At 33.8% G+C, this 22,132-nt stretch overlaps 3 protein-coding genes and 1 non-coding gene across 4 annotated transcripts in view; 3 read left to right on the top strand and 1 right to left on the bottom strand.

Annotated features, from left to right (window-relative positions):
* The window catches only part of LOC113501518 (dedicator of cytokinesis protein 9), a 38,804-nt gene extending 31,290 nt beyond the window's left edge, over positions 1–7,514 (top strand). The window contains exons 31-34 of the mRNA XM_026882700.1: positions 447–660; positions 2,164–2,329; positions 2,595–2,720; positions 3,396–7,514. Of these exons, the coding sequence (XP_026738501.1) occupies positions 447–660; positions 2,164–2,329; positions 2,595–2,720; positions 3,396–3,609 (720 nt within the window). The 3' untranslated portion in view covers positions 3,610–7,514. The remainder of the gene's footprint in view (positions 1–446; positions 661–2,163; positions 2,330–2,594; positions 2,721–3,395) is intronic.
* Positions 7,515–9,704: 2,190 nt separating this feature from the next.
* On the top strand, positions 9,705–13,315 carry LOC113501519 (protein phosphatase 1L). The gene is made up of 2 exons (XM_026882701.1): positions 9,705–10,849; positions 11,138–13,315. Exons 1-2 carry the CDS (start codon positions 9,845–9,847, stop codon positions 11,519–11,521), a joined length of 1,389 nt encoding a protein of 462 aa, XP_026738502.1. The 5' UTR covers positions 9,705–9,844; the 3' UTR covers positions 11,522–13,315.
* A 2,178-nt stretch (positions 13,316–15,493) lies between these two features.
* Positions 15,494–15,567, top strand: Trnai-aau. The gene has a single exon. It is a non-coding gene; the product is annotated as a tRNA-Ile (tRNA).
* Positions 15,568–15,696: 129 nt separating this feature from the next.
* On the bottom strand, positions 15,697–22,085 carry LOC113500967 (cysteine protease ATG4B). The gene is made up of 9 exons (XM_026881925.1): positions 21,839–22,085; positions 21,572–21,767; positions 20,964–21,110; positions 19,764–19,843; positions 19,103–19,248; positions 18,673–18,807; positions 18,341–18,439; positions 17,904–18,069; positions 15,697–17,225 (listed from the first exon to the last, which is right to left on the bottom strand). Exons 1-9 carry the CDS (start codon positions 21,957–21,959, stop codon positions 17,167–17,169), a joined length of 1,149 nt encoding a protein of 382 aa, XP_026737726.1. The 5' UTR covers positions 21,960–22,085; the 3' UTR covers positions 15,697–17,166.
* Positions 22,086–22,132: the final 47 nt, after the last annotated feature.

Genomic DNA, 22,132 nt, shown 5'->3' with positions numbered 1-22,132 from the left:
TCTCGCCGTAATGCTTTGGTGATAATAACAATTTATAACGTACCATAAGATAAAGATAGATTAGAAACTAAATTGTTTTAAATATAATGAAGCCAGAAGTCACACGAAAGAGGTTAAAGGAAAAATATATATAGAAGAAAAAACATAGTTACCCATTATGAATCCCATACTCCACGGTGGGCCGATTTGGAGCCTTTTTTTGCAAACCGGAGGAATCCCCATGGACACTGGACGCTCCTTCGGGGAGGGTACGGAAGTGTCAGACTCTTACTAAGTAAAACTGAACCGCCGTGCTGCGTCATCCTTGTTTTTATGTCGGTGTATGGCAATGAGTTGCAAATTGCAATCCTTTAGATGCCGATTTGGAGCCTATGTGTGGAAAAAGGGAGCCATTTAACCCTCCTCGACTTTGCATACACTAATTATACTCTTAATATTATTAAAAGGTAAATCGCGAGGAACTGGACAGTAAACTAGCATACATCCAAGTGACGTGGGTCCGGTCGGCGGGCGAGGGCGTGGCGGCCGCCGGGAGCGGGCAGGGCTCGTTCGAGCGCGCGCATAACGTGCGTCGCTTCGTGTACGAGACGCCCTTCACCAGGGACGGCGCGGCGCGCGGGCCCGTGCATCATCAGCGGCTCAGACTTTCTCATCTTACTGGTAAGTCTGCTGACCTCAACTCAAACTGTTGCCCACCTTAAGAGTGTTGCATATCTGATAGGCAAAACAGGAGAGACCACTAAGCCTTGCTTGTTAACGAAACAAAAAAAAAACTAGTAACTAGTATTGATTTATTTAATACTTATAAGTACAATAGCGGACAGAAAACCAGAGGCATTCTTTACCAGTTAAACAAGAGGTGCTGCAGGTTCAAAGATTCATGAGCCCATGAACTTAGACCAGTGCAAAACTCAGGCACTATCAGTATCTGTAAACATAATCTAGCAAAATCAAACTCAAAAGCTTAATATTTCAGCATTTACAGTAATGCGATTGCGAAAGTGTTTTGTTTTCCTTTCACACAAAATCATGGATCCTTTTATGAATTCCGAGGTTATTCGAATAACTTATTATATGTTTTGACGCATAGGCATAACTTGCTTCGTCCTAAGAAAAATGCATTTAAATGATGGTGATGTCTAATTAAGCAATCGCGTCAATTATATTCGTAGTCTACGTCATAAAAATTATATAATTAAAAATCAACACTTCTACCGTAACCTCTACTAATTTTATCCGAGTATTGTTTTAAGAAACAGTTTTATGGATATTACGTTATCGCATATTATCTAACTATAATTTAATCGAGCACTTCTTTGACTTGTCCCTGACGGTTCTAACTCTCATGGTTATGATATATTATATACGAAGTACGTGACGACGTAGGTTCTTTGATTTTACGCTAATCTGATCATAATAAACCATAAATATTTATCGCACGTGTTCCTTTGTGTTCTACTTGCAATACTTTCTCTATAAAATACTAGGTGACCCAGCAAACGTAATGACATGTGAGAAAAAAACAGATATTCCCTTTCTGACAGGAAGTTCAATTTTTTCCCGTCATTCTTATTTTTTCATAGTGTTTATTTAAAAATAAAACGATATTAAAATAAAATGAGATTGACAGGAAAAAATTGGTTAACCTTTATATAAAAAAAATGGTATAAATGCAGACATTAGTTACTCTTACGCTTATCAGCAGTAATCATCACTCGAGCATCTCTGCTATATAATAAACTTTCCTTGAGCATGAGCCAGCTATACTATTAGAAGAAGGCCAGCTAGTTCAATAGTTCCTGTGATTACCCCTACAACGTCACTAACTTTCTGTGTAAAATATTAGTACAGATCATGGCATCACATAATAACTATTAATTATTTTGATTGCACGCATAGCCGAGTGGTTGAGGTCGCCACGCCAAACCGACTGCGCGCGTCGTTTCGCGGGTTCGATCCCCGCGTAGGACAAGCATTTGTGTGATCTACGAATTCTTGTTCTGAGTCTGGGTGTCTTTGCGCACGTGATTTGTATGTTTGTGAAACCTCCCGCGACACAAGGATTAAAAAATCATTTATGCGGGAGTCGTTTTTTTTAAAAGAAAGAATAAAAAGTAGAAAAGAAAGAATAATAATAAATTAACATTTCTTTTCTATTTACAGCGGAATCTTGGTTCCCGTACGTGAAGCGCCGCGTCCCCGTCATCGACACGCAAGTTGAGGAGAAGAGCCCGATAGAGGTCGCTGTATCAGAGATGGAGTCCCAAGTCACAGAACTAACAGAGATCGTCAACGCTAAAGCTCCTGATATAAAGAAACTGCAACTTAGGTATTATACTTATTTATGTATGTATTTAAAATATGGTAAAGGATTTGACTAGTTTGGGACCGGAAGGCCGTTATTTTAAAAATATGTATATTCCTAAGATAACTTGAGTACATTTTGCAAGAAATTAATCGTAATTTCCTGACTTTAGATTTAAAAATGTCTTATACAAATAGATGGATTACAATTAAAACAATTTAAGATTTTTTATTATTGAAATTACGAAAATAAATATATTTTGTTATAATATTTGTGTGGTCAATTATAGGTTACAAGGCAGCATATGCGTGCAAGTGAATGCCGGCCCGCTCGCATATGCTAACGCGTTCTTAGACCCGACACTATCACCGATGTATCCAGACGATATGGTTGATAAACTGAAGGCGATTTTCAAGTAAGCAATTAATTCTATTTTTAGAACACTGGTCACTGTTGTTAAATTTACGATAGTAATAGCCATAAAATAAAGTTGCTGTTTTTTTTGTGGATATTTATTCGATTAATCGGCATACCTTTAGCTGCTTCTTAACTGTCTCTTTCTGCACAAAGCTTTTTAACGTCACGTATCTATTGCGAATATTGCCGGTACAGATATGACTATTATTTTAAACAACCAGAATGAACATAGTAAATCAATTAGACTCGATCAACGCTCGATGTCTTATGTTATCAGTTAGTAAAATTATTAGTTACACTTAATTGATAAGAGTAGGCGTAATACTACTTTCCTTCCATGAGTAGCACTATCAATGTAACAAAAATTACTTGAGATTTAATTTATAGAATTATATTCGTTTGAATTAACTGAAAACTTTGTGTGGAAGCTACTTCGTTAAGGCTTGTGATCAAAACGGGGTTGTTATAAGTTAATATGACGCGTTATCAAAAGCGCTTGACTTGTAGTCTAACTTGAGTAAGTTTCTCTGCAAAGTTAACACCGAAATTATATAAATAATTCCTGCCTTTATACGTCTTACAGCTGCGCACAGCTTTCTTCACAGGGAACAGATGAACATTAACCATGGTCTGATAACATACATCTTAATAAAAATATTTCTGCATCTTTCAGAGAGTTCCTCACGGTATGCCATTCAGCGCTGCAACTGAACGCGAAGCTTATCAGCTCGGACCAGGTGTCCTATCACGAAGCCCTAGAGACGAACTACTACAAGCTGAGCCACTCTCTCTCAGGAATGCTCGGACAAGACCTACACGATATACTTCTCAACGGAAACCTCAGTACTACAGTCACCGGTGTCGAGTTAGAATCGAGTAATGCTTGAACTATGACGTCACGCGGTGCCATGTACTATCTGATTTGGTATTACTATATTATTTGGTCAAAGATACCTTTACACCTCACACTTTTTGAGCTATACCTCAAGTTTCTCAAAGGCTCCTGAACTCTTTCTTTTTTTGACATTCTCCAGCCATGCGAATCATAGATGGCGCCACGGTAGTCATCGCTTCAACATACATAACATATTCATAGGAGAGGACTATTGCTGGACCTAGAAATAATAGTCATACTCCTTCAAAACAAATATGGCACCGTCTATATTCCAATTTATTCGTAAAAAGTATGACTGCTGTACAAAATGACTTGGTAATATCCTTAAATTACCAAGATATTTCTCATACATACAGCGGGCATTCAAATAAGCACCATTGTAACAGTACCGTAACTAGTATTATTCAATGCTATTAGTAGGTGCAAGTATATAGTTCCTGCGCAGTTTTGTCTTTGTAGTTGATGAATGCGCACTTTAATAATCTCTGAAGTATGGACAACTGTCAATTTCCTCTCGAGACAAGTATTCGAAACGGTTCGAAGTATTTATGAAAGGATAATATTTTGAGAAATTTACGAATGCCAATTTTAGAATCCTCAGTGTCTTTACACAAAAAACACGACGATACAGAATTTTGAACAATTTAATTCATAATTATAAGATACGTCTCCAATAGTATTACAAATTTCACGTAAGCACTGTTTAAACAACCGGTCTTCCTTATTGAATAGGTTAAGTCTAATTAACCTTACTTGTCAAGTCTCATCTCGAAACATAGATCAAATACAGATTAGGTTCATTAATAAACAGTCTTTCGAAAGTTGAGGAAAATGCAGATCTGAAGAGATCTTAAATTAAATTCAACCTTGAAGAGGATAAAAATAGAATTATCAATCATCACCAGACACGTCTTTAAAGTTTATTGTTTGTCGGGCAGTGGTGACCGACGCAATAATAAGTACTTGTTTTTAGGCCCTACCTTTTATTATTAACCTTTCGATTCACAGTCCGTTTTGTCGTGAAGGTATATTACCGTAGATTAAGCCCGTTTTTGAGTCCTATCACTAACAATAAAAATACAATACGAAATTTGATAAAAATACGTAGGAATACGTAGGTACTTAATGTATCGACTTATAATATAGTACAGTAACGATTTTTTACAAAGCAACGTGTAGTCCAGCTAGCCTAATATTAAATTAAAAGTAAAACTATCCGGTCATAAACAATAAGCCAAGTCAATTACAACCTCCATCCTGCGACGCGGACATTTCTAAAAGAATTAAGATCTGAACAAAACCAAGTGCCATGACTGATGTTTCTCTCTTATACCTTAGACCTATTCCTAGACTAGTTTTCTAGTTACTAGTTACGAGCACAGATATCTAATTGTAGATAGAACTTTTACCCTCAGTACGACCTAAGATTATCAAGTCGAAAAATCGACTGTTTGTGACGATTGCCATGCTTAAAAATAATCTAGTTTATAAGAATTTTTCGTCCCGATTTCATGTCCTTTTATATAAATATATATACCGATTTCGTCAATAACGTTAAGTCCAAAATTTGATGTCCTATTTAAGAATTTTGTTTTTTGAAATCGCTAGTACATAGATAACTTATGTAAGTAACAAAATTTAAGATTTGTTTATAAACATATGATGTAACATTTGAAAATCTGAACAAAAAACCTGTGTTAATTGTCGTATGTTGTAAACATTTTGTTTCTTACCGATAATTTGTTATTTTTTTAATCTTTACTCTTGATTAGTTCTTCAAATGTTGGTAGGTGTATAAAAATATCACATGCTACAACTTATTATTATTATTGTCTACTTTTCCGACTGCTCTTATTGACAATAGTGCAAATGGCAAGTTAGGACGAGCCTTGATTAGCATGGGCTGATTATGGTTCTTGACGTATTGACTGTCAATTAGTATTGACAGTCATTACGTACGTACTAGCAAGTTTTATTTTATTTTTTAATATTTGAGCTGTCACGAAACGATTTTACCTCGTACTTAAAAAAAATGTGCGACCACAAACGCGTGCATTGTAACTATCGTATTTTTTTCGACGTATTAAGAACATTCTTATTATTATTTTTAATGTAAACTATAAACTCAAACCTGATGTTAAGTATAGGCGAACATTTTTATTTTTTTATCAGAATTTTAATATTCAGTTAGATACGTTTTTATTGATTTGTGTAGTTTATCACGCAAGTTGTACGTCTGATTAATTTATTTTGTTGTTTGTCGTATTAAGGTTTTAATTTTATAGTTCTAGTATGCGCTGATAACGCTATGCGCACAATTAACTACCACGGATACCACTATCAATTCTTTGATTTTGTTATAAGATGATAATTCGTATTTAGACCATATTATTTATTGCAATAGAGTGATTTAAAAACATTAAACCCTATTAATGAAGTAAAAAAAAATTGATAGATACTCATGAAATGTCATCAACATTTTTGAAAAATATAATATTATATAAACACGGAAACAGTATCAGGACAGGATTTGTCATTAGATTAAAGTCGATAATAATTTTATTTTACTACGCCTAATCATGGCAACGTAAAATAAAATTCTTTTTATACTCACATTTGTACTGACAAGGGACCGTAACTCATGAAATGAAACACGATTTGCACGCACCGTAGTTTGCCTGTACCAGCTAAATAAATAACTGCACTTTATAAATAAACTAGGAGTTACAGTCGCAAGTCATACCCTTAACCGTGGTAGTTACTTAGTTCTTAAACCTATGCTACAAATTATTCTTATTCTTACTACTATGTACTTTGCTTGATAAGGAAAACATAGGCCGTGCTATACACGACTTAACTATTTTTTTGTTTTTTTTATACCGAAAAGGTGAAAACCGACAGTATATCTAGGCTCCACTGTGTGTCTGTCCTTCCGTCCGTCTGTCACCATCAATATTTACCGTCTTTACGGATCGTAACGGACGTTTATGGATAATCCATCGACACAAGCTATTCGGCGGTTTCGAATGGTCATGGTCGCTGGGTCAAACATTTGTTGTTCCATTACATTAACGGAAAATTATGTACGGTACGAAATACACTACATACAATTCTAAACAAATAAAACAACGTGATCATGAAGTTCCATAATTAGGAATATGTTTTCCTTACCAAGCTTTGCTTAATCTACGTTTAAGTCCATAAACGTCTCTATAATACTCCATTCCATTGCTTATTTATTTAAATTATGAAACTCTTTCATATGTTGAAAGTAAAATAATATTTTTACCGTGTACCTTTTTATTACATATTTCAAAACAAAAATATATTTCTTAATGCTTCGCTTGGGCTATTATAACGTTACACAATTATTTAATTAAAAATTACAATACAATTTACAGCCACTAAATTATTTGCCTATTAAAAACTTTGTTGTCACAGCAAAAGGTACTTAAATAATATCATATATCAAACGTAACATATTTCTAAATCATATTGTAGAAGAAAATCATGTAGTCGAAATTTACTTCATAAAATTATGTACAATGGTCAATCAATATTTTAAACTAGTTATTTAATGTGATAAATATGTTTATTGGATTATTTATAAACTGTAACACCAATTACTTGTGATTAACATCTGTATGTGTTAAATTATTTATTCTTGTGTCGTCGACAATAGTTACGAAATTATATTCGATTTGATCTTTATAACTGGCTGTGTTGTGGGTAGTCAATGTATTTTCAATGCCCACAGTATCGATGAATACTGTGTGTCTAGCATGAGTTTTTTAACACTGGTTGTTATAAACTAGCAAATTTATACCAAGACTTATTCTGAATCTTACTGAAGTGTAATCTAAATTTCATGTTTTAATACATTTTATAAAAATACAATTGATGTTTTATTTATCCACCCTTTGAATAGTAGCTACATGAACATGCATGATTGATATTGATAGTTCTTGATTTTCTAGAAATTCATACTTACTTATGTGTTTATTCAGTAAACTTCGGGCATACTATAGTCTACATTTCTCGAGCACCACACCCAGTGAGTAGTAGCTACCGGTTCAATGACTTTTTCTATGCCAAACGTTATAAATTCGATTCCAGGTTCAAGTATTTCATCATCATATCCCATTGCTATGTTCAAAACAAGACTGATGCTATTGTTATATGGCATATTTCTGAAACCTCGAAAATATCATATAAAGCTTTTATAACCACTTGTCGAACTAGTATCAGCAATATTCGATAAAACAAGCTTATAATAAGACCGTGCGTCATAATGGTAGATTCTGTCTGTTTACGTCAGTTGCGGATGCGGTCTACTAGCTCTGAGTATTGCGCTTCATTTCGCGGCATGATGTCACTCATATATTCGTGGAGATGCTTTCTTCCACCTGTTATTAAGATCTCAAGTCGTCACACGACGCGTAGATTAATAATTGTTCAATGTCTAGCCAAACAAAAGCTCGAATCAAATGCCTAAATATAGGTAGAAAAATAAATAATAGGTAAGTGACTACCTACATAGGTACATAAAGCAATTGTCTTTTTTTGCAATTGAAGGTACCAACTGCGTGCTTACAACAATAACCCATAAAGCTCAGGCGAATGTCGGTACCAAGAAAAAAATGAATTATAGTTTTACTGAGTAAGTATCTAATAAAACTGAAATCGATCGTATTATAATATTAAATAACCTATCGCTGTTATAACGACCACATAACCGCAGTCAACAAGAGTATGGATTTCTACACAAAATGAACGGATTTGATTCTTTGTTGCAAATAGCGCTCCAAAGTGTTTCATTTTCTAAAATGGTATTGTTATGATATGAATAATATATATAAATATAGATATTATTCATTAATCGGCCATTACCTACTGTGTAAAAATAATAAAGCTGTTATGTGGAACAGTTCCTTATATTTACAGAAAACTATGGCATCAGGTTTACTACACATACGCTTGTAATTAAATTAGTGGCTCGCCACTCGCTAGATGGGGCCCCAATGATACTGCCACAGGTAGGAGGACCAAAATTCCGCTATTTACAATGACAATTGGATTAAAATGGAATTCACTCTTCGTATTTTAGCATTTTCCAACATAATAATTGGAAATTCATAACGGTGAGGAACACTCACGGTCAATACGATGAGTTTCCAATTATTGTGATGGCATAATGGATGCTATTCATTCATTGGTCATTGTTAATAGCAGAATTGTAGCCTAGGTAGTCAACACCAGTGCGAGCCACTGGGGGTGTCGAGAGTTTTATTACTCGAATTCGAGTATTATTTTAATTATAAGCAATCAAATAAGCGAAACCTGCCAAGATTTCGAACTGAAGTTTTCTTTCGGGGCCATAAACTTGTTATAAAGTTTAAATTTATTGACTGCAAAACTTTTACAATGCAACCTTGACAGGTATTGTAGGTTGTAGCAGCTGTGCTAACAAACTTATTTATTTATAAGATAGGTGTGTGTGTCGATGAAATCGTTTATCGCTTACAAGGCCACATTTATTACGCGTGCAATCAATTAAGTTCCAGTAACGCTAACGTTTCACCATTTGAATGTTTCCATTCAGATCTTCATTAGGAGGCGTTCGTGCGACAGGAAAACCGAAAAAATATTTCTATTTTACACAATCGTATACTTTATTGTACTCGTCTGTGTAAACTAAATTACGCTATTAATATTCTTGTTCCTTATTCAGCAGTAAGATATTTTTCAGTAAGGAACTCTGCTGCGCTGGCCAATGGCTGGCCGCGCTAATGAACACGATTCTGATATTATCTCATTTTATACTCAGACAGAATAAAATATATAAATACAGTAAGAGACCCTTAAAAATTATAACAAATGAATAAACTTAATTAAATACGTCAGTTTTGTCTGTATGCATAACATCTTTACCTTGCAAGTATTAATTAAAACAAAAACTAAACGTCTCTATGGAATCGAGCAAACTAACTTTTCATTCAATCAAAAATAATTCTTAACTCGTTGCAATACGTTCTATTATGAGTGCATGTACGAGCTCAAATTAAATGACAGAAATGTCATGCCATAATCTATATCAGTCTACGTATGTAAATGTACCTTTAAATTTAATGTAGGTATACACAAAAAGAGTTAAATCGGAGTGCACTTTCAGTGTTTTATATAAAAAAAGTTTTATTGCGTAAACATTGCAAATACTCAATAAGGATATGGAAGACGAGTTAGAAGACCGAGTTCTATACCAAACATACCTTTCATTTATGAAAATCTTGTCTCGTATCACTAGTAGTGTTCCGTTTGATACTCCCGTGAGCTATTTATGGAAAATGGTGCGTCTTTATTTACTACGATCTGAAGTTTTAGTTTTCACGCTAGCCATAATAATATTCTTTATGTATTTACAAACTATCGAGCTATGGAGCCGCACAATGTTGAGCAGATTGTCACAAGCCATGAGCCCTATAAGTGCGGTACAAAGAATCAAGCTGCTCGAGGGCTCCGATGCCGACAAACAGAGTTGGGAGTTAAAGGGTACATTAAGCGCTGCTTACGCAATCAAAGGCAGAAGAGTTCATATGGAAGACCGATTTATCATAAATGAAAATATAAATAATACGGGGGTATCGCTTTTTGCTATATTTGATGGTCACGGCGGCGAATTTGCCGCTAACTACGCCAAGGACCACCTTATTCAGAACCTATATAACAAAATAGTGGAATTAAATGATTTTAAAGATGGCAAAATAATCAGTACACCTGTAATTGAGACTCCAGATGACAAATCAATAGAAGATAATGTTATTTCTATTGATAGGAAATCCAGTTTTAAGAAGTCTGTGAGTACAGCCGATGACACATCAAAGAAAGAAATAACTGATCCCGAGCTTTTAGCTCAGCTTTCAAAAGCCAGACCAATAACAAGAGAAGTGAGACCTACAGCTAAGCCCGTTAAAAATACACCTATACCATTATCAAGTTACATAGACAAAGGCAAGATAAACTTTGGCAAGCTGTTGACTGATGAGGTGCTGGCTGCGGACCGCCTGCTTGTGGAGGCTGCCAAGAGGTCATTAAATGTAGCGGGAACTACTGCTCTCATTGCAGTGATGGAGGCCAACTATTTGTTTGTAGCCAATGTTGGTGATTCTAGGGGTGTCATGTGTGACTCACGTGGCAATGCCATTCCTGTTTCATTTGACCATAAACCACAACAGGTAAATCAATATGTTGTAAATATTGCAAGTAGTTTATAAATCAAATTACTATTGTTATATGCCTCAGTTTTGCACACATGCAGAATGGTTTTTGTAAACAATACAAAAGTTTTATTTTATTTTTTATTTCTTCCATGTTACATTTCATTTATGATTCTAGCTCTTTACTCAAGACTCATAAAGATTTTTCTGCATGAATTTTCTTTTTGTTTGTAATGATCACCGTAGATCACTGTATTAAAGTTTTTTATTGATTTAGAACTTTTTTGAACCATGCTTTTTTTGTAGGTCCGTGAACAAAAGAGAATTGAAGCAGCTGGGGGCTACATTGCGTTTAATGGTGTGTGGCGAGTAGCAGGTATATTGGCGACGTCACGTGCGATGGGAGACTACCCGTTGAAAGATAAGAAATTTGTTATCGCTGACCCTGACATTTTGACCTTTAATCTTGACGACCATAAACCAATGTTCTTAGTTCTCGCCTCTGACGGTTTGTGGGATACTTTCTCAAATGAAGAGGCTGTTAAATTCATTAAAGAAAGGCTAGATGAACCTGATTATGGAGCTAAAAGTCTAACTTTACAAGCTTACTACAGAGGCTCAGTGGATAACATCACAGTATTAGTTATTAACTTTTTAACTAACAAAATATCCGCGGCGACGTCGCAGTAAATATTTAGGTATTGTGTACACTTGTGTGTGCCTTCAAATTTTAGAAGGTTGATGTGACTTGTCCTTTAAATTTTAAGAGTTTTTACTAACTCATAATCAAGATTTCATTCATGAAGGTTTTTCTTAGTAATTCTCATGGCTGTTTTCTATGTGGTACCTAGTAACTAATGTAACAAAACTGTTGTCTTTGCATAATATATTTCATACATTTTATTGTGATTTACCAATGATAATTTAAACGAGATATTTTATTATAACTGTATATATGAGCAAGAGTACATTAAAAAGTCTTAAGAATAAATAAACTATTTCTTTTGATAATAATGTTTACTGTATTGTTCTTATTAAATGATAGATATCTGTTTTTAAAGTTTTAATGTCATAATAATTATTGTACAACTAAATTGCATTTTATATTGTGTATGTACATATAATACTTGCAAATTGATAATTGTCCTAGTATTGTCGTGTCGTATTCGTAATGTAATTCAAGTTTTCATCTCAATCAAATCATGTGTGTAGTATGATGTAAAGTTGTATCTATCACCTGGCATCTTGATGTTACTTATGAGATTACATAAAATATGTATTTAGTTACGTCCAGTAGATAATATATTACGTAGACGAGAGTCATTTATATTTTTGAATGTTAAAATTAATGTATAGCGTCGTATTTTTGAAAATCTAAAGTTTTGAATTTATGGATGGTTGTGATGTGGATACAGTTTTAACTGGTTGGTCTCTAAGAGTCATGTTTTGTTGATTACTCATCATGATATTGTCCTGTTGACAAATGTTGTTTTATTAAATAATATAAACAACGCAGATGTCATCATCAGCCCTCACAGAATGCAAACAACACATTTTCACCTCATGCTATGGAGAGTTAAGTTTTTACGATTTCCTTGGCGTGATAAGAATGATTTATATATTGACTTAGGGTTGGTAAACTCTAATTTTAAAATTTGATCCTTAAAGTGATATCAGACCAGTGATTATGTCTTTAAATAATATGTTACGCGATACCCTTAATGGTGTTGTATTTAATACTGCATTTGATTTGGTTTGAGTATTTTTACTTTAAAATGTTAAGGCGTGGATTCATATTTGCCTGTGGTGCTAGTCATATTTTCTTAGTTTTATATTCTATCTCTCTTTCATAACATTTTAGTTGCATAATAAACATTGGTCAGTGCACTTCATAATTCGAAACAAACCCTATGATTTTATTGTACTATTTTTTATGTTCAACATAACAGATTATGTATTCGAAATATTTTTGTAAGCGTATCTATACAGAGGAAAAGAAAATAATCGACTTAAGTACAAAGACATTGTTTACAGAGTGTATACCTATCGGCCTATGGGGTATAACTAACTCTTAACTACACGTTGTTGGGGCCAAATGAAACATACAACTTGATCTAATCAATGCCTACTATTAATTGGCCACGTTATCAACTACAGTAAAATTTTGATAGGTAAGGTGCCAAAATTGTGTATATATTATAAATATCATTTTTAAATTAATATTTCGACTTTTGTTTTTTACTGTTTGCATAATAATGCCTTCGGTTACTAAAATAATTGATCAGATAGATAACTTTAAGTCCTTATTGTGTTACCCATATTTTGTAGTGATTTTAACCATTGTAGGTAGTATTTTTGTACATAATCTACGTTATATAAATCTACCAAAGGTTTATATGTTGTCCAGTTGTCTTAGTTTTCCTCAGACTACCTACCAAAGTATAACAATATTGTATGTAATACTTAAATAAATGGTATTGTAAACATCTTTGTTTTAATTAATCTTCAATTTGTCATCTGACTTCGTAACATCGACTTCCTCCCAATTCACCAGTGAGTTTGCGAGTTTAATTTATTCCAACGAATACTAGTAAAATCAATCATAAACTGTAATTGATTATTATCCATACATAATCAGGTACTTGATTAAGGCAAAACAATTATGTACGTACACAACTACCATTAGAGTTATAGCCTGAACAATGTAATAAGTCTCGAATCATTAAGAAATAAATAAAGTAAAGTCATCAAACTTTGTGAAAAGTATTGTAGCGAGGTCATTTGCCACTAAAAAGTGAACTAGTAAGAGATTTAAACCGAGTGTCGTCTTCAATACCATCCTAAAAAAAACCCTTCCAATTATTTTTTTAGGCATATAAAACTAGATACAAGTTAAAAAAATGCCTCCCTCATTAAGCTTTTTAATCCACATGTCGCGGGGGTTTCACAAAAAACATTCAAGTCACATTTAAAAAATACCCAAGCTTAGGAGTCACGACAATTACTCGTGGCACATCCAAACGTTTGTCCTACGCGGGGAACGAACCCGCGACACATTGCGCATGGTAACCTCAGCTACTCGGATATCCGTGCAGTAATGAAATCGACAATCAAGTTACGTTCAAAATTGTTGTTGTTTAAGATTTAGCAAGCATAAAATGTAACACCTGTAGGCCTACCACAAATTCTCAAAGTACGTATGATGTAGATGTATAAGCGAGATACCGCTATACAGCTGAGTGTGTGCCGTTTCACTCTCACAACTACATTCTCACTTAACGTAGTGGAAGGCTCCCAGCTTATCAGTAACTAGGCGCTATCGGGAACTGTAGCGAGAGTAATAACAGATTTAAGTGCGTATGTAGGTAATTGTTGCGAAAATCTCGGCTTTTAATCAAAAGTAAGATCTACTTTCCATTTGTTTGGGTAAATAAAAGAAGGTAAACTTCTTCGGTGTGACATTTAATTTAACTCTGTTTAGAAATAATACGCGAGTAAAACTATGTTAGATAAAATATTGTATTGACCGTGAGAATTCTGCCTCATACTGAATTTCACATTATAGTGTTGGTAAAATGCTTATGAGAATACGAATAGTGTTATTTTAATCCAATTTCTATTAATTCATCGGCCATTGTGAATAGCGGTACCCTTAGGGGCCTGGTCAAGTGCGAGTCAGACTCGCGACACCGAGCCCCGAGGGTTCCGTACAAATAGGCCAAAAAAACAAATACGCAAATACAATTGGTCAACCATACAGTTTATGACCGCATTAACCTTAACGAACATTGCTTAACCTCAGTAGTTTTATATAATTTCTTGTTACAGCGCCAACAAACCTTTAACCTTTACAGACTTCAATAGACAGCGAAGTTAGGCTACCGTTTTTATGTCCTATGGGTAGTGTGTAAAATAAAACAAAATATGTACTTTGAAATAAGATTGTAAGAAATTGTATATTTTATACTGACTGTAACGTTTGTTATACTCAATTACTCATGTTGCCAAATCACTGGAAATAAGTTCGATGTTATTCCTGTTATGAAGCTCTGTATTTAACAAGAATCCTTCGCTTTGGTATGTATATACAACACCTGTGGGCTGCGGGGTTCTCATGGCATATTATGTATGTATAGCTGAATTATGTAGGCAAGTCTTATTTATAAACATAACGTCATAATGCATTGTTCTTGATTTAAAATAAACATTACCTTTGTTATACAATCGGACATCTCTATTTTCGTTTAAGAATTATGACGATTAATGCTGCTGTAAGTCATAAAAAATACTTTTTATGAATTCGTAGACATTCTCAAGTCAAAGCACATTGCAAATTGAGAGGTGAACGCTTGATCATTTTTTTTCTCGATCTACTGGGAGCACGATCCATCATCAACATCGATTATATATACATAGGTATTATTGTAGTCTCGCTTAGTAGATAGGTGTTTATTAAAGAGAACAACATAACACGCAATCAGCAGAATTCGTGGTATACGAGATGATTGGAAACAGAAAAGGAAAAATAAAGAAAATGAATAATGCTATAATTTTAGTACATTCGTGCCCCAGAAAAACATTCATCATCAATTTCTTACTTTTTGTTTTATATAGTCTTTTCGTGTTCCTATGGATCTTATATTTGGACGTTAAGTTCTCATCGGCCCATTAGCTCAGTTGGTTAGAGCGTCGTGCTAATAACGCGAAGGTCGCGGGTTCGATCCCCTCATGGGCCACAAATATTTTTGCATTTCTTTCTTGTCGTTGTGTCTTTGTAATCTTGAAACGAAAAAAGTAATTAAGCTAATACTACCACAATTTAGTGTTTTTGAAGGAATTTCTAGAAATTTAGGTAATCAAAACAATTTATCTTTTAAAACTTTTATTTATATAAAAATATTTAGGTTCGTTGCTTCACGCAACCTGTAATTTCGTAACAAAACATTATCCTACGACACATAACACAAAGTTGTATCAACACAATTAATTGGTGTTACAAAAAAAACTTAAAAACATTTAAATACATTATCATGATAAGCTAAGTCTAGTTTACTTATTTACTGCTAATGGCATATAGTTGGCTCCGTATTACAACTAACAGCTCAGCTTAGCTATTATGCAATTAATGTAAAATATAATTAAAACGACACATGCACATAATATGAACGTATTACAAGGTATTCAAAGTGTCTCTCATATTTGTTTGTGTTTATCATTTAAGCTTTAAAGTTCGTGTAATCGTGTCTATCTAAATTATGACTAGATGATACCTGAACTCTAATGAGTCGCCTATAAGATGCACTGATTATCACATAAATTTTCAACAGGAATGTCAATCAGCGTATTATAATTTCTTCAAAGAGTTTATTTACATAAATTGCACAATAATATTGTAAAGGCACTGCAAATTATAATGTAGCGGCTTACACTATTCCAGTCGTAGGCACTATCATATACATAATGTGTTCTGTTTTTGAACTTGAGAACATCTCCTACCATCTTCTTTCAAAGCGAGTGTTATAATTGTGGAAGCGCGATGCCGATACGCCGTGCGTTGTCTCTTTCACAACTGCTACAGTCTTACGTTCAGTAACGATGGTAGAGGCCACAGTAGAAAAAAAACACTCGCGACTAAATATAACTTCTGTATCGTCTTCACACAGAACATTATCAAGGTAAATTAATTAAAACCGAGTGCTTATGCAATGTTGTAATATAGAGAAAAATATTTGAACTAAGTACAAACTACATAAGAAGGACGAAAATAAATAACAAATAAACAGTTTAATAGTTGAGTAAATAATTTAAAAATTGATTAGTGATGAAGGCAAAACAAATCTTTTTCACGCCTTAGTTTTTAAGGGTCTACCGCCATAAATGCACCATAGATTACCTGTAGGCGGCGTCGTCGGTAGAAATATTTTAGATCGTAAAATTGCATTTGCTCTTGTAACTAGGGCTTTAACGTTTGATATACACATTGAAATTTATTTATAAGAGCTTACATGTAGGAATTTAATAATATTTTGTACAAAGACGACACACATATTTTGAAATAGTGAACACAATATATACGTAAGCAGTCATCAGTACATAAGTTCTAGTTACGCCGTGTCTACATTTTATAACATACTATAAACTATATGAAGACATTTGTGTGATAAATTGCATTTCAGCTCTTATATATCTAGCCTATGCAAAGGCATTTCTTTTTATAACATAAATATTAATATTTCTGGCATCGCCGTAGCAATGTACAAAACCTGTTTGCTATAATCATATTATCATATCCAGAATTTCATAAACGCAATTATATTATAATTAGTTCAAACTCTTCACAGAATTTCAAATTCATCATCCGAGTCATCGAACTGTCTGTCAACATCTTCAAATTCTGAAAAGAAATAGTTTATATTATGAAGTATAAGAAGGGTAAATCTTATTACAAATTAAAAATTAAGTCACAAGTAGTGTTACAGTGTTACCAGATTCACAACCCATTTCACTTGGTGTTTTTAGGATTAATAATTACATATTATATGTATGTATGTTAAATTGTGGGTCCCGGCTGTTATTCTTACATCTTTGACAGTCGTTACAGGTAGTCAGAAGCTTGAAAAGTCTGACAACCAGTCTAACCAAGGGATATCGTGTCGCCCAGGTAACTGGGTTGAGGAGGTCAGATAGGCAGTCGCTCCTTGTAAAACACTGGTACTTAGCTGAAACCGGTTAGACTGGTAGCCGACCCCAACATAGTTGGGAAAAGGCTAGGCCAATGATGATGTATGTATTGAATTATTAATAATATAATATTTCACAACTTTCATAAGTCGCAATCTAGTTTCAAACTAAGCAAAGCTCTTACCATGTATGAGTAATAGACAACGAAATATCATACTCATACATTTATAAATCCATATATATAATAGTTAGATGACACCCAGACAAAGAATAAATTATCGTGACAATAACACAAAAAAACGTTTTGGGTGGGAATCGAACCCACGACTTCTAGTATAGCAGGCAGAGCCAGTAACCACTAGACCAAGTACATGCTATATTAATAACCAACCTGTAAATATCGCAGTATTCTGCAGGTCAATATCAGAGGTCATCGGACCCCAGTGCGAGGGTCTCTTCTCGCATATCTCGAACAACGGTTGCGATTCACACATCAGCTTAGTTTCTATAGTCGAGCATAATTCTTCGAAATCTGTTTTGGTCCGGCAGAGAAAACACTGAAAATTTAAAGAGTAAATGGTATACAGGTATTTTGATAAATACTTATAATATGTTATGATACCAAGATAAAATTTTATTTGAAATTAAGTGTTAAAAAGGTCATCATTTATTTAAATAAACAACAATAAATGAATTAATAACTTGCAAGTCCCTTTGCTTGCTCTGCTTTTCTTAGATGGATGAAGAATATAAAAAATGTATAATATGTGAAGAAATTCAAAAGATATTTAAGTTTTTATTAAAGATATTAATGAATATGATTCTTACCACAGCAACTGAGGGGTCCATCGCTAGCATAGGTATTCGAGAAGCATATTTACAGTGATATGAGCAGTCCATTTCTTTTTGTTCATCAGTCAATTTCGTCTGAAATAAATAATTAAATATAATAATAACACTATTATACAGTTAAGGAATATCACAAATAACTCATTATAATTCTAATTTAAAAGTAAGCAATCGCAACGCAATTATATGCGCGAAAGTTTGTATGACATGGATGTGTGTTCCCTTTCACGCAAAAACCACTGAATTAATTTAGAAGAAACTTGGAACACAGATAGTTTTTTCAAATAACTACGAAGGAGTAAAATGAATACCTCAACTAATCCAGATCTTTGAGTAGTGTGTGGATCTAAATATATAACTTCATCTTCCACACAGCCAACCAGGTACAGAGCTTGGTTCGGCTTTCCGCCAATAACACCGATTGATTGAGGACTTTGAAAGCAAATCTGGAATTAGAAAACAGACTGAAATTAATAAACAAAGATTTGACAAACTACTTGGCTTAACTTCGTGAATAAGCAAAATGAGCCGATTTTGCTCATCCAGTGTGAAATTCTGAAGTTACAAATTTGAAAAACAACTAATATACAGACACATTCAGCACCTCCGAGGTTGGTTGAAAATAATGTGTTCTTCTTCATATAATGTTCTATTCATTCATACAATTTCACTAAAAGTGTTTTCATCCAATCATCAAGTCAGCACAACAAGCATTACTGGGTTATAAATCACTGTTCATACCTTCAATCCGTCTATATAAACAGGATTAATCTCGCTGAGGCCCAGCCTGAGCGGCACTATCAGCAGCAGCGGCATCCAGTCGGTGACCACGCTGTCCGGCGCCGACGACGAGTCGCCTCTGTCGTTATTCACCACACATTGCTGTACTGAATATAAACAGTAACTAATTAACAAATCATCTACAATTCATAGTACGTTGTTTAAGCGTAGTACTGTCAAACATTTAAATGTACACAAATGGGTGGTTTATATTACATGGCTGTTTGACATACAAATTACAAGACTATTCATTCAGTACAAATTAGCATGAGATCTATATAAATGCTAAAACTTTTTGCCTACTCACATTATGTTCCCAGTGTTTTTTTTTGTAAATGTGTTTAGATCTGCATGTGATTAGCCACAGAAAACAAAGTTTCAGTTCTTACTTGTTTACTATTAAAATAGCAATTACAAAATTAAAAATAAGACCTCCTATTATAGGACATAAAGCCACACATATAACAACAGACTTACTAGCAAAATAAGTAATATATTTTTAAACAAAGCTGCCGTCATTACCGATATTGCTAAAAAACGATGTCACAGTCTATTTCCTCTTTAAAAAAGTAAAACTGGCTAAAAGTTACTTATCTCATGATAACTGTTTGTTTATACTTACATATATCCTCTTTGACAACAGTATTATCTAAAGCCACATGGATCACCAAGGAGCTCCACTTGTCATAAACAACTAACTTCCTAGAACAAACAATATTATTGCAATAAGCTAAGATTTATTTATTTACAGTGTGTGTATACATAGCTAATATTATCAAATATTAATTTTATACCTACATACTATCAAACATTGTGATGAGTAAAGTTATGAATAAAGACTTTTTCACAGATTTTTGTATTGTTTCAACATAAAATTTCATAAATGAAGACCATGGCTTATAAGTTGTTGGAGATAATAATAATATTGTATAATTAAGGGTTTTCATGTTCTTGCTATTTTTCTGTGAAACTAAAGATGTTATTTTTTTTACATAGATAAGTGAGTGTCAGTCACTTTGCCAATAGGCTACTCATATCACGTTAAGCAAAGTGTAAACCTTTTTAAAGTCATAATATGGCTGTATAAACAAGTGTGAATCCGAAATTGGCTTCAATCCAAAATAAATAGGCAACACACAACCAGCATACAAACCAGCTGAGTCATCTGATTCAGCAGAATTGTCTCATTGATTGTAAACAGTAATTATCTACATTTGTTTACACATCCAACTTTAACAGATCAGAATAGATACTGTTATATATTAATGTATCATAAATATTAGTTCTATGACATTATCTGTAGTATGATGATTGGTACCTTTCACAATGATATGGAATGAGATAAAGATGAAACAAAGTAGAAATTTAAGACAGCCTTCAGAATTAGCATACAATACATTTGAAGCAATAAATTTATATTTTTAATAAATCATAAGTTATTATTGAAGTATTTGAAAATGAAACACAATATTTTTGATGATCACCTGCACTCTGTAGAGGTTAATTCATAACTAAACTGTTCAGTAGATAAGGCCACAAAGAGATTACACACACAAGATACATAACACAAAAAATCAACAGATTTTTCTACATGTACCCCATTTGATCAGGTACTAAAACTTTCAGAACCAAGTGTACTTCATATAGGGCCGATTTTTCAATCGCCAGATAACTTTTATTCGATGAATATGTTTGACGTTTTGACAGCTTTTGCATAGAAAATATGTCAAACGGCAATATTTATTCCACAAATAAAAGTTATCTGACGATTGAAAAATCGGGCCTTAGTCATATATGTAGTATGTAGCATATTGACCCTTACTTCAACACCTGTGCCACAGTGTTAGGTCCAAACCACTGCCCAACCTCCTTTCCTTCAGAGGCACCCATCAACGCCACCTGGTGGATGGAGTATGGAGCTTGCTTCCTCTCCTCAAATCTTTGGACTATCTTCAGGTATGTTGGATCTCTGGAAATAACAATATTAATTTCTGATAAACTGTAGATACATGTTTTATAAATAACTCATGTTGATGTGGTAAGTGTTCTGTTAGTACTAATAATTGGGCTTTAGAATCTAGGTAGGTAGGATGCGTTAAGAACAAAGTTATAAATGATTAATTACGTTGTTCCTATACACAAGTACTCTAGAAAACAAATGATTAAAAAACTAGTTTTTTATTTGTTTAATTTTGTCTGTCATACGACAGTTGACTTCAAGCATTACAATTTAATAGATAATGATTTATTAAACAATTAACAGTGTTCTAATACTGATAAGGATATAGTTCACATAATTGTGTCAAATTGCAAATTAATTACACACACAACTTGTTTAAGCACTGTTGCAATTATAATTAACGATTCTTTATTGCAAAAAGAACAAGTCACTGTTTTTATAGACACAATGAGGTAATAACAGCTGTTTACCTTGTTTCAGGTGTCCATACCCAGTCAGCTGACAAGTGGACCCTGACGAGTGCTACGCCGAGAACCATCTGTCCGCACCGTAGCATGCAGCCCCATCCCTTATCAGACGTTAACCCCTCATCCCCAATAGGAATGAAACCTTTCCTATATGTACACCAAATGATTGACGTTATGTCACGTCTAATCCGATCCAAATCTGTAAATATTAATTTATATAAAAAAAATACGTTTCCTGCTTAGGTAAACAACCGACGAACTTTACCTTACCCTGAATAGCGCTGTATTTTTTCCCCAATACCCAGACACTCTCCTTTGTTTGAGGAATATCATCAGGCTCAACATTGTTACCGTCTGACGATAGGTAACATATATCAAAGACGGCGTCCATGTTCGAACATAATTTGATGTCAAATACAGAGGTAACTAATAAAAAGTAGAAAAACTACGAGAAAAAATAAACACGCATACGCCTTCCGACAAATAAACACAAGTAATTTTTGAAGTGTGATTTTTTTTATCTTAACTTGGCTTGGGTGCGTTGCTTTTTAGACAAAAGACGTT

The sequence above is a fragment of the Trichoplusia ni genome, chromosome 15 (assembly GCF_003590095.1).
Source record: "Trichoplusia ni isolate ovarian cell line Hi5 chromosome 15, tn1, whole genome shotgun sequence".
Classification (NCBI taxonomy): domain Eukaryota; kingdom Metazoa; phylum Arthropoda; class Insecta; order Lepidoptera; family Noctuidae; genus Trichoplusia; species Trichoplusia ni.
This window is presented reverse-complemented; position numbering and strand designations above follow the sequence as displayed.

Coding starts and splice junctions, on each gene's coding strand:
- LOC113501519 (XM_026882701.1), top strand. CDS start 9,845: ATGGAAGACGAGTTAGAAGACCGAGTTCTATACCAAACATACCTTTCA. Junction 10,850..11,137: donor TTGACCATAAACCACAACAG/GTAAATCAATAT, acceptor CTTTTTTTGTAG/GTCCGTGAACAAAAGAGAAT.
- LOC113500967 (XM_026881925.1), bottom strand. CDS start 21,959: ATGGACGCCGTCTTTGATATATGTTACCTATCGTCAGACGGTAACAAT. Junction 21,768..21,838: donor AAAATACAGCGCTATTCAGG/GTAAGGTAAAGT, acceptor TAATATTTACAG/ATTTGGATCGGATTAGACGT. Junction 18,440..18,672: donor AAAGATCTGGATTAGTTGAG/GTATTCATTTTA, acceptor TATTTATTTCAG/ACGAAATTGACTGATGAACA.